Source organism: Delphinapterus leucas, chromosome 16 (genome assembly GCF_059928025.1).
Source record: "Delphinapterus leucas isolate spDelLeu-1000000601 "Yukka" chromosome 16, BTC_Dleu_Yukka2, whole genome shotgun sequence".
Classification (NCBI taxonomy): Eukaryota; Metazoa; Chordata; class Mammalia; order Artiodactyla; family Monodontidae; genus Delphinapterus; species Delphinapterus leucas.
In genome coordinates, this window is record NC_143144.1 from 11,241,614 (window position 1) to 11,254,808 (window position 13,195).

At 35.4% G+C, this 13,195-nt stretch overlaps 1 protein-coding gene across 2 annotated transcripts in view; it reads left to right on the plus strand.

Moving 5' to 3' along the window:
- The window catches only part of RYR2 (ryanodine receptor 2), a 432,618-nt gene that overhangs the window by 290,965 nt on the left and 128,458 nt on the right, over positions 1 to 13,195 (plus strand). For both annotated transcript variants that reach the window (XM_089897470.1, XM_089897471.1), the window contains exons 60-63: positions 3,583 to 3,643; positions 4,888 to 5,126; positions 6,626 to 6,707; positions 10,785 to 10,915. In XM_089897470.1, the coding sequence (XP_089753596.1) occupies positions 3,583 to 3,643; positions 4,888 to 5,126; positions 6,626 to 6,707; positions 10,785 to 10,915 (513 nt within the window). The remainder of the gene's footprint in view (positions 1 to 3,582; positions 3,644 to 4,887; positions 5,127 to 6,625; positions 6,708 to 10,784; positions 10,916 to 13,195) is intronic.

Sequence of the window (13,195 nt, forward strand, 5' to 3'; positions counted from 1 at the left end):
ATAGGCAATCCGTAAGTGTTTCCGTAAGTGTTTAGAGGTGATGAGAGTTATATTTGAAGACAAAGAAAGTAGCTTGAACCTTGAAAAAAACGTGAGTTGAAGGTATCAAACTTTTGGTTTTTATACTGCTCAGAGCAGTTTAAGAAATTACATATAGCTAAGAACATGAAAAAATACAGTCATCACCTTAAAATTTTACCATCTTACTAGGCTTTGTCTAGCCCTTCCTGTCCTTACTAATAGCGTGACTGACATTCCTGATTATGGTGATCTGGAGAGCCTTTAGAAGGACCATATCCAGGTTGCTATTTTATTTAAAAGCCTTACTACATACTTTCTCTCTTCAAGACTAACCATTAGTTTAGGCATTTATACATGCCCATAAAATTGATACTTTTGCTGGTCCATACATTCAAATGCTGAAGGTTCAGTTAATACTGTTACTGCATTCCTTAGGGTCCTTTCTCCACCATTTTTTTACAATGAGATGTTTCCATTTGAAGTTGTACTATATCTGCTCTGGAGTGTACCAAAGTGTGTCAACTGATATAGCTTACAGTTTTGTGACTAACAATCACAGGAATCTCATATTCACCACACACATTTTCATTTGACCCACAGAACTTGTCTGGCCACTGGTGCCCTTTCCTACTCTTTTTACTCACATTCCAGTCATCCCACAAGTATTTAATTGAGCTCCTGCTCTAAATCAGGCACTATTCTATGTGCGGAGCTGCATCAGGGAACAAAAGAAACAAAAATCACACCTCACTGATTCACTTTGTCATGAAGCAGAAACTAACACACCATTGGAAAGCAATTATACTCCAATAAAGATGTAAAAAAAAAAAAAAAAATCACACCTCATGAGCTTATACAAAAGGAAGTTTAAAGAACCCCAGACCTCCTTTTGGAAAAAGGCATGGATAAGCTCAGTACAAAGTACAAACACATAATCTGTATGAGGAGACAGTATGACTGTGAGTTTTAGGAAGAGAGTGAGGGACCAGCCTCTCTGATTTGGTGCTGAATTTGGTTGCATGAGACTCATGGGCATCACTTTGTATCCCCTCTCCCTCCTGGGCCTTCCCTCTGTCATTTTCTGTGCTGCACCCTTCTTATCTTTTTTTTTTACCTCCAAACATTGGAGGCTCTGGGACCTTTATGCTTCTGTATTTATGTTCATGCTGGCTAATTTCATTCAGGCACGTGATTTTAAAAATTCTTCATATGCTTATGAGGCCCAGGTTTACAGCTCTAACTCAGATCTCATCTCTGCACTCCAGGTTTTTGTATCAGTTGCCTACATCTCTACCGGAGATGAATTGGCCCATCACACTTGACCTGTCGGAAGCAGAACGCCCAACCTTCCCCTCTCCCTTCCCCACACATTTTGCTCCTGCCTTGGGCTCTCCCCACGTGATTGAATCCTACCACTATTCACCCAACTGCTCACACAGTTGCTCACCCAAATGATCATGGAGTCATCCTTGTCTCCTTTCCCCGTCACCAACATGCAACCCATAAGCAAAACCTTAACATACATTATTATTTTTTTAAATAAATTATTTATTTATTTAATTTATTTTTGGCCACGTTGGGTCTTCATTGCTGCACGTGGGCTTTCTATAGTTGCGGCGAGCGGGGGCCACTCTTCGTTGTGGTGCACGGGCTTCTCATTGCAGTGGCTTCTCGTTGGGAGCACGGTCTCTAGCCACCCGGGCTTCAGTAGTTGTGGCACGTGGGCTCGGTAGTTGTGGCGCATGGGCTCTAGAGCGCTGGCTCAGTAGTTGTGGCTCACAGGCTTAGTTGCTCCATGGCAAGTGAGATCCTCCCGGACCAGGGCTCGAACCCACGTCCCCTGCATTGGCAGGTGGATTCTTAACCACTGAAGCACAATCCAAAGTGCTTGCTCTGGTTGCAAGGCTCTAGAACCTGTTTCCCTCCTCTCCACCTTACATTTTCCTTCTTTCCCCTGAATTTGCCCACATCAGTCATCTTGGCTTCCTTGCCTGGACCACCAGGTTCATTTTCTGCCCTGGAAACATGCTGTTTCCACTGCCTGGGCCCTTCTCCCAGTTATATGCATGGTTTGTTCCTTCGCTTCATTCAAATCTCTGCTCAGGTGCCACCTTCTTGGGGAGGCTCTGGTGACCACTCACCCTATTACTCTATCCTGTTGCTCTAATCCGTATTCCCTGCTTTATATATTTTTGCTGCGGCCTGACATTATGTTACATACTGATTTATTTTTTGCTTAATAGTTCATTGTCTGTGTCCCCCATTAAAATGCAAGTACCATGAGAACTCTATTTTGCTTATGATTGGAAGTTTAAGAGTACCTGGTATTTAACATGTATTTATTGAGTGAATGAATAATTAAATGAGTAATACTTCTAAGGGCTGTAGTATTGTAGAAGCCCTAGCACTGCCACCAGTCAGTAGACAGGAGCGTGACAAATTCTGCCCTTCTGCTGATTTTGTCTTCATTATCACCTGGAAGTGCTGAGATTCAAAGCACGAGATGAATGGAACATTTTCTGAAGAGCCTCAGCAATGCATACCTTATTATTTTATCACCTTATTATTATCACTGAACTGGCATGCCCACATTCTGAGACAGTTATTTCCATGTATACTTCATTTGTTCCTTTTAGGGTCCTTTTGTGTATAAAGAATATAACATGCCCAAATGTTTTAAAAACTCACATTCAATTAGGAGTTTTTAACCTAAGGACCAGGGAATGACTGTATATATTACGAATAGGAGAGTATGGAATGAGGAAGTGATGAGTGTCAGACTGTATTGTGAGCGGTCAAATCAATTTGTTACTTTGGATTCATATTTTCTTTTTTGTATCCTTATCACAAAGTAGAATATGTGTACTCATTATGTGATTCATATTTCTGTACTTTGTGATGAAATATGCCAATCAGAATGGCTGAGTTTCATCTCATTTTCAAGAAGGGTCACCCCCGTTTCAAATATCTCATGAGTAATGTTTAACTTATTCAGCCTCTGATGCTTTTTTGCACGATAGTTTGGTACCACTTTTTCCCCGAAGATGAACAACATTCGGGCAGATTAGTTCATGTCAAATGCAGTTGAATTCAGGCAAATTAATTCATCTCAATGCAGTTGAATGCAATATACTTGGGGTAATTAAAAGGGAATTAAATTTATTAGACTTTTAGCCCACCTCATTTCATAAAGGATATCAGCTGACTTAAAAAGTTGGCATACAATATGATTTAAAAATAAGGTGAGCTAGTGTGGGGAGGAGGATATATTTGAAGAATCCAGTTAAAATTCTTTAGCCTGAGGCAGTGCTTTGAACGCTTCTTGAGTATGTCAGCTGTTTGATGAGACGTGCTTTATTGCTTTTCTACTTACATTCACATAACCACTTTTAAGCAGAAAAAGTGCATGATTTTAAACTTGATTATCAAAAACTCTTTTGAATTGAGTTATCCTTACCGAGCTGTGCCCTTGACTAATTTTTGGAACACGAACATTAACAGAAAAGAAGAGCATTGAGAAATTCTCAGCGCAATTTATGCAGCTTTTTGTTTCCTCTTTAGGAAATGATGCAACATCAATTGTCAACTGTCTTCATATTTTGGGTCAGACTTTGGATGCAAGGTAAATGGATACATTTTGATTTAAATCAGTGAGTGTAATAATGATATACAGGAATGAGAAGAAGAACCTAGTGTCTTTATTCTTTGGAATTGCAGTAAAGACTTTAATGTAGGTGAAAGGAGTATCTTTTGTAAATTAGTAATACAACGGCCTTTTATTATTTTTATGATCATATATATATATATTGTTATTTAAATTTTTAAGTAGCAGCTAGGTATGTAATTGAGGGTTGAATTGGGACTGTATTATGTGAGGTAAAAATGATGAGCTACAACTCTAGAGGTTTTATTAGCCTCAAGGCAGGATAGTTGTTCTCCATATTTCTAATAACATTTAGCTTTATAGGAAATATGAAGGTTTTATTCTCATTTTATAGATGAGTAAAGTGAAGCTTAAGATTGCATAGTAAGTGTGGAAATATACCAGTTTCCAAGTCTATGCACTTTCTACTCTGCACTACTATTAAAATGACCAGAAATACAAATACAAAGCCAGTTTGTTTAGCATGATTGATTCAGCCTTTAAGCCGTACAATTAATTTACTTTATTATCCAGGATACATCTAAATAAAAGTTCCTAAAAGTCTTCTACAGAGAATATGCGGTGATACTCTTGAATTATGCATTTTTGTGTTTAAAAGTTTATTTGAGTTGTTTTGTATAATAAATGAAGAAAGGAGATGCTACCATTCACCTTCATTTTCTACAAGAAATGGCGGCTTTAGAATGTCACTTCTCTACAAAGTTCAGCCTTCAGAGCTTATTTAGAAAAGATTGATTGTTACCCTTAAGGTAAAAAAAAAAAAAAAATCCGTATCATTCGGTAACGTGGTTTAGCTGGCATTAACTGTTTCTTTCACACCCATAGCCTCAGAAAACATTCTAGTTTTGTTGGATTTGGGATGAACTAAACTGACTCAGGAGCTGGGGTTCTTAGTTATCAAGTAAATATTCTCAATATTTGAGACCACAGGTGGAAGACGTAAAGCATTAGAACTGCCGTTTGCTCCGAGGTCCTAATTAAGTTGACTACAAAGGCATTTCGGAAACGTTATGCATTTATGGAGTGCTATTGCTGTAACTTCAAGTATATAGGAAAGAATTATTTCAAAGTGGATTTAAAAAATTGAGTTGACTGAGTGAATGTCGTCATGGACAAAAATAAACACGATGTAGAAGCATGTTTCATTTGTATTTCACGTGCTCCTCTCACAAGATATAAGCTGTCTCTTCTTTACTCCCTAGGACTGTGATGAAGACTGGCCTGGAAAGTGTTAAAAGTGCACTCAGAGCTTTCCTGGACAATGCCGCAGAGGATCTGGAGAAGACGATGGAAAATCTTAAGCAGGGCCAGTTCACCCACACCCGAAACCAACCCAAAGGTGTTACTCAGATTATCAATTATACCACGGTGGCACTGTTGCCAATGCTGTCATCATTATTTGAGCATATTGGCCAGCATCAGTTCGGAGAAGATCTAATATGTATGTAAATCTATTACTTAGAGTTTCATTATCTACATAGTACAATCAGAAATTAACAGCCACATCATCGAGGTTATTCAAACACTGCTTATACATTAAAATGTTTTTGTTTTGTTTTGTTTTTTTAAGAACACTTTAGGTTGACATTTGAGTTACAAAACCAAAACCATTCTTAATAGAGATAGATCTCTGAATCACATGGATTCGCAGAAGGGACCAGTAAGGTACTGGTTGTGGACAGTCACGCCCACATTATTGACATCCAAGTTCCAAGTTTTATACTTTCTGTGGTGTCTCTTTCCATGGAAATTTTCTAATGCAGTTTCACCAAAGGACATGCAGCATTAAATGTTTTCAGATTATTTCTGAGTCGATGCAGACTGTTTCTGCAAGCTATCCTACCAATAAATTTGAAGACTGCTGAGACAAATTCTGTGTCTAGATAACTGACCTACTAGGGTGGCTCAAATATCTTTTGTTTATAGGTTTCAGTCTCTTTTCATAGGGGATTTCATCAGCTGTTTCTGGCTGGAATTCTGTGGTTATTAAAAATATCCACAGAATGCCCAAGGTTGCATGAAAAAGGAACCACGTGACCTAAGTTCCTGCTCTCCTGCCTGTATGAACATGAAAGATGATACGAGCCCTTGTCTACCAGTCAAGTGGGTCTTGCTTGCAGACCCACCCACTCAGACTCTCAGTGTTGTAGGTCTCCCCGGTGAAGTACAGCTCTGTGTAAAAGCCACCTTTGTTCATCAGTGAATGACATAACCACTAGTTTCAAAACATTGACACTGACACTGCTTGAACCAATGGGAGCATTACTTACAGCCCCATGTGGACACAAACAAATATGGGGGATGAGTAGGATTTCTCCATTCATGTCATGGTGTGTCCTCTGGGAAATGGTAGCAGAGTTGGCATTAGAAATCCAAGGTTCTTAGTTTTCTTTGCCTGTTGAACATGTTTATTGGATCAGAGATCATCTAAGAGGTCTTACTTGATTTTCTAGCTTTAAAAGCTCCAAGAGTGACTTACTTATGCCTTGAATTTCAGGTCATTTCAGAAATAAATGATACACCCCGTTCTCTAGCATTCTTATTCTTGTTCATTTGAGAGTTAAAATAAAAGGTACAGTCTTTATATACCTTTGGAACAGGAGTCAAAATGGACCTGTCCTCCCAGATATCCTTGTGCTTAGTTTTATTCTTGAAGAAATCCTTTATTATACCTAAAGCAATTGTTCCTGATAATATTCTGTCTGTATAATCAGAGCATAATTCTTTAGAAAGCTTTCAGCTCCTTCAAGAAAAGAATTTTGTTTGAGAAAAAGGTCTTAAATTTCATTTCATGTGTGTGTGTTCTTGTATTGCTTTTTTTCAAATATTAAAGTGTTAGTATGCCTTTAATATGGAATTTTGTTGTTAGCCTAAACTTTCTCAGGACAATGTATTGATAGCAAGTGTTTTTTTTTAAAGTGAGATTCTCTTTTTCCTTAGTGGAAGATGTACAGGTATCATGTTATAGAATTCTGACTAGCTTGTATGCATTGGGAACCAGCAAGAGTATTTATGTGGAAAGGTAAGATTTTAAAAGTTTAACTTTGTATTAATAGTTTTTTCAAGTGTTATGATTATTTATTTCAAGGGTCTTCACTTTATAACTTTTTTCCTTAGTTATAAACTAAACAATCAGATTGACATATTGAATTCCTTGGGAGTAATTAGACAATCTTTAAGCTAAATTTGAATTGATGTAATAAAAGACAATTGTGAATTATGAACAAAAAATGTAAAGCCATAGTGGTAAAGCCTATATTTAATATAAAGTTTAAACTTAGAGCATTAATGAGTCTTACGAAGGAATCTGCTAGTACAGTTTCTAATTCTATATTGGAAATACAAAATAGGAATGAATATAGGCAGTTAATTTTTTCATGTTCTCAAGTTCAAGAGGAGAAGATTAGCAGAGTCAGATGTTATGGACAGGTCAAGTAAGATAAGGTGTCCCCACTGAACTGAACAAGAGAGATCACATGGGCAACTTCTGTAAGATTTCTGTGGAAGAGAGAAGAGAAAGAGGGCTTTTTTAAACGTTAGAAGAAATAAAAAGACATTCTAATAGAAGACCAATAAATGAAATAAATAAGTCAAAGGATATTCTGAGAGAAGAATGTTGAATAGATGTAAATTCTCCCCAAATTAATCATAATTATAAAGAATCTCAAGTAGAAATTTGTGTTTTGTTGAACTTGAAAAAAATTTTAAAGTTTATTTGAAAGAATCAATGCATGAGACTAGCCAATAAAATTTTGAGAGAGAAAATTAGAGTAATAAGGGCATTCACATGGCCTACCAAACATTAAAACTTAAAAAGCAGCAATAATTAAAATAAGGTGACAGTTACAAAGAGAAAGGAAAGTAGATCAATGGAAAAAGATAATTGAGTTTACTCTGAATATTTTTAAAGTTTTACCTGCATTTTAAGTTAAACTATCAATAGTTTCATATGATTTTTATGGCTATAAAATATTTTATCCTAAGGAAGTATTATAATTTATTGAAATGTTCCTTTATTTTTGACATGTAGGCTCTTTTCTCTTTTTCACTTACATAAATAATGCTAGATCTATGTTCATAGTTTTCTGTGTATATTTATTTTATTTCCTTTATCAGAATTTGGAGATCTAGGTTAAAGAGTATGCATGTATTAAGGGTTTGTGATACACATTTTACTATCTTAAAAAAAAGTTGATTCAATTCATACTTTAAAGTTTTACAAGAGAATTCTCATTTCCTCACATTTCTCATTTCCGATTATTACCCTTTTTTACTATTTATAAATTTATTAGTTGAAAATGAGATCCTATTTTTATTTTCAAATGCATTTTCCTCATTACCAGTTACTAGCTATTTGTGTGTGTGTGTTTACCTTACCATTTGTACTTATTTTATAAATTGCCTTTTCTTATTTTTTGTCCATTTTTCTATTAATGCATTATCTTACTGATCAGTAGTAACCATTGTATTTGTTAACTGTTAACTTCTTGCCTGTTATTTCTCCTGCTTTTATGACTTCTGGCATTTTTTTACCTCTATAGTGCTTATATACAAATCATTATGTGCAGGTAGTTTTTTATGACATGAGAATTTTGGATTTTTATATAATCAGATCTAGCAATTATACCATACATGTTTCATCCCCTTAGTTTCATGATTTTAAGAAGTTTATACTATACACTTCATAGCTAGAAATTCAAATATTTATTCTCCTAGGTTTTTCATGCTTTCAGTTGTTTAGATTTACTTTTTAATCCTTTTGTTCATTCAGTAAATACTGATCAAATGTCAGGTTCTGGGATACAACAGTGAACAAATAGATCCCTGCTCTCAGAGAGCTTATATCAAGGGAGAGAAACAAAACAAGGAAACTGATGAACGTAACAGGGGCAAGTTATTGTGTGTGAGTTGGCACACAGTACAGAGAATGACATGGGGTGATCAGGAACGCATCTTGGAGAACACGGCTTTTTAGACTCAGAACTTTCTCTACGCAACAGGAAACAGTAGAAGATAAGTCACGTGTAAATAGGTCTGTGTGTAATGGCCTTCATTGTCTCAGTGAAGTCTGACTTGAGTCTTCAGCTAGATGACAGTTGAAGAAACAAGTGTGAGAAGCTTGAGGGAGGCATAGAATGTCTGAAATGATTGTCTCTGGAGTATGAAGGGATTTACTGGAAATGAGCCTGTTTCCTGTTTCTCTTTGGTGTTATGTAGAATTCAAAGTTTTAAATTGTCCACCACATCTCTAATATAATGATTTATTAAATATTTCTCTTATCTACTGATTTAAAACAAACTCTTCATCATATAGTAAGTATATTTGCTAGGTTATATTTCTAGAATTTCTATTCTGTTCTAAATTATTTGATTTTTAAATGATTAGAGCAATACCATCTAGCCTGAATTGTTAGTATTTTCTAATACATTTTAATATCTGGTAGTCCAAATTCTCTCATACCTCAGCAGTTACTGTTATTGTTGTTACTACTCTTGCCTGGGTATTTTTCTTGATAGAATTGGGGATCTTTCTGTTAGATTCTTTAAAAAGATATATATTTTTTCAGTTAACTTTGCAATTATAAAGTGAATTTGGGAGAATATAAAAATAAAAATTTGAAGGTGAGTAAAAGGTATTTTGAAAAAAATGACACTATACTAAAAAGAAAAGTAGTTATTTTAATACAACTCATCTAAAAGAAAAATTGCTATTTCCAGAATAGCAACAGAAATGATCAGAGTTGATCTGAGAGTTACTAATTGAATTTATATCTTAAAGTGAACTATTAAATAATTCAGATGAATTATTAATGAAATAAAAGGACTAGCCCAGTCAGATGTCTGGAAATAGATGATCTACTTTGGGATCATATATGAAACATTTTAGGCTATTAAATTCTTAAATAAAGTATTTCTCATTCTTTTAAAACATTTATTGAACCCATATTGTGTGCCAGAAATTTTGCAATTCTGTATCCCTGTTTTTAGGTAAGGAAAGAAAAACTTGAAAAGGGTAAGTAATTTTCCTATGCTGAGTGATACAGTGTTAGGAGTAAGATCAGGACTTGGGTCTGTCTGAATCAAAGCCCGTGCTCTTTGTAATTTCTTGATGTCCTAAATTATCTTTAGTAATGAAATGTTATGAAATGTTTGAATTGAACTTTATCTAATTCAGTGTCATTCTATGAAGGGATATTTTCTCCTAGCTGAATATATATCTAGTCATTTTTAATTAAAATATTAGATAATCAGACTGTTAATTTTAAGTATTATTTTTTTTAGTGAGAAATTTAAAACTGTCTAAGAGAATTATGTAACCTTTTCTTAATTTGATCCATTTTATTGACTTTTAAATAAAATACATATTCAAAGTCATTTAAGGAGTTCATAATTAGCTGAAATAACTCTCACATTATTCTATATTTAATAAACACTTAACATGCCAGTAGAGCCTTGGATTCAGTAGGTAACTGAGGGAGAGAGAATTTATATCAGTGGCAAGGGAAGCCTTGAATAAATTGATCACAGTCTGATTCCCTTCCTTCCTTTGAAAAGGATAAATTAATTTTAAGTGTTATCAATAGTTTTTAGCATCTAATATGTCCTCATATTTCATAGCTACCCTGAAATTACTTCTACATGGTAAATTTTCAGAAAGTTTTATTTGTGTGTTGTATTAGTACTTGATTTTTAAAATTTTTATCAAAATCCATTTATTCACGTGGCAAGAATTGTTCCTTAGGTCATCATGTTAAAAAGAAAGAAAGAAAAAAAGTAAAATGTCCAAACTTATGAATTTACAGGGCTTGGGTTTTTTTTTTCTTGTTGTTGTTATTTTTGTCTGTACTGTTTTTAACTTCTTTTTAGTTGACAGATAATTTAGGTGTGTTTTTTTTAATGGCAGGGAATTTGCTATTGAAAGCACATGAGAAAGCACATGATGTTTTGCAATATAGAAATTGGATTTGAGGGTTAGTTTTTATCAGTAGCAGTAGCACTATGATTGTCCTTCTTTTAGGTTTACCTTTCCAATTTTAGTGTAACTTCTTCAGTTTTTCACTTAGAAGACTTAAAAAATATAAGCGTTTTCCACTTACAGGCAACGTTCTGCATTAGGAGAGTGTCTGGCTGCCTTTGCTGGTGCCTTTCCTGTAGCATTTTTGGAAACTCATCTCGACAAACACAATATTTACTCCATCTACAATACTAAGTCTTCTCGAGAGAGAGCAGGTAACACAGAAGCATGTGCACTACTTGATATTTGAAGCTAAAACTTAACGACATTTGTTGTGTTTTCTGACCGTGATTTTTTAATGGGCTATTTTAATTTATTATCTCCATGTCATTTGTTCTTAGGTGTTATTATTAGGAATTTTTTGGAATGCTGTATACTATTTCCGTAGTGTTTCTGAAAGAAAATTAGTTTAATTTCTTCTAAGTCAATGAGCCACAGACAAATTAACCCTCTTAATAATAAAACAGAATAATGAGCAGATATGGAAAAATAGGTCAATCTGATTTCTGATTCAGTTATCTCTTATAGGTAGTCAGTAAGTATATGGTATTCTTATTTGTTACAGTTATAGATTTGTACCTTTCATTTCTCTTGGTTCACCGGGTATGTCTATCTTATTGGAACAGTTTTATTCCATGTGATGTTTTTCTGATAGTTTGGTCCTCTAAGTCTGATAAAGTATATTTTATTTTAATCATTTTCCAAAAGCCCTCAAGAGTTTCCCAAACTTGAACAAGAATTATTAGCTATTCACAAATGCATACCTCTCTGTTGATGAGATCATTTCTCTGTGTAATTCATGTCTATATGGGAGCTACTGGTTACACTGATTTTATAGTGAATTTTTCAAGTAAAGAACCTTTTAGACACTGGAATAATCATTATTTAATTTGCCTAATTTATGATTCGAATTTCATATCACAGAGGAAGTTAAAGAAAAATATGTTGAATATAACTTAGCAATATTTTTCTACATAAGTTGCACAATATATTTGTAAACAGTAAAACACAGTTGAGTTTGGATTGTTAATTATCTGTATAAGCATGTCTTATTAAGTTGTCTTATTAAGGATTTTTGATTCATTAATATTTTTGTAATGAATCAAGAATGAAGCAGATGGTTATTTTGTTACAGATAAGGAAATACACAGAGCAGATAATTTCCCCGCTTATTTTCTATAATACGCCGTTTGCATAACAAAGGAAAGGAATTGCATTTAATGATTCTCCTTCATTCATTTTTTTAGTCAAGTCATTCAACAAATGATCATTGGTAGATGGAGAAGATGGTATATACAAAGATAAATAAGATTTGATTTTTTTCTTCAGGGAGTTTTTAGTTGCAGTAGAGGGAGAGAGACTGGTGAATATATGTGATAGAATTCAGAATAAAGAACACTGGGGACACAAAAAAGCAGTTTGAGCTGAGAGCACCTGGGAAGACTTAGCAGAGTTTGTACAGACGAGCCTTGAAATTAGGAACACTGAAAGTTTGGTACGTTAGGGGAAACTTCAAGTACTTTGAGGTGGCAGTAGCTTTCAGGGAAGAAAGAGAAAAGATGAGGCAAGAATGGAAAGCCAAAAAGAGGCGAGGTAGGCTTCCTGTGTCAGGTAAGGAGTGGGGACTGTACCAGGGCAAAAAGGATCCTTTTATTGGCTTTAAAAAGGGGAGTAACATGAGTAGCTTTGCATTTTAGAACTCCATCATGGCAGAATGAGTGTGCGTCACCAGTTAGAAAATGATTGTGGTAATGCAGAAGAAATCTAATTGGGCAAGACCCCTGGGATGGAGTCTATAGTGAAGCGGTTAAGAGAAATCCTAGAGGTAGAATCATCTCCTGTAGGAGATGAAGGAGCATCACAGCCTAGAATTTCTCCCAGGTTTCTAGCCTGGGACACTCATTGGATAATGTTGTTCTCACGAGATAGTAGTGCAGGCTCAAGAGGTAGATTGGAGAGGAAAGGTCAAGTTTAAATTTAGACCCGTTATATTTTAGTTGCTTTTGACACATTCCTTATGAGACACACAAAAAAACTTTAGGGAATATGGCTTTGAGAGTTATTCTCTTACAGCAGAAGTCCGTAGGAATGGCCAGAATTGCCTAGGCAAACATATAAGCTGAAAAAGAGAAGTGAGTTCAAGATAAATCCCTAAAGAAAACCCATATTTAAAAGTTCAGCAAGGAGAAAAGAGTTAGCAAAAGGAGACTGACAAAATTCAGAAGAGAGTCAAGAAACGCTGAATGAGGGCTTTCCTGGTGGCGCAGTGATTGAGAGTCCGCCTGCCAATGCAGGGGACACGGGTTCGTGCCCCGGTCCGGGAGGATCCCACGTGCCGCGGAGCGGCTGGGCCCGTGAGCCATGGCCCCTGGGCCTGCGCGTCAGGAGCCTGTGCTCCGCAGCGGGAGAGGCCTTAGCAGTGAGAGGCCCGCGTACCGCAAAAAAAAAAAGAAAAAAGAAAAAGAAACACTGAATGCACTGAAGTTAAGGAAAAG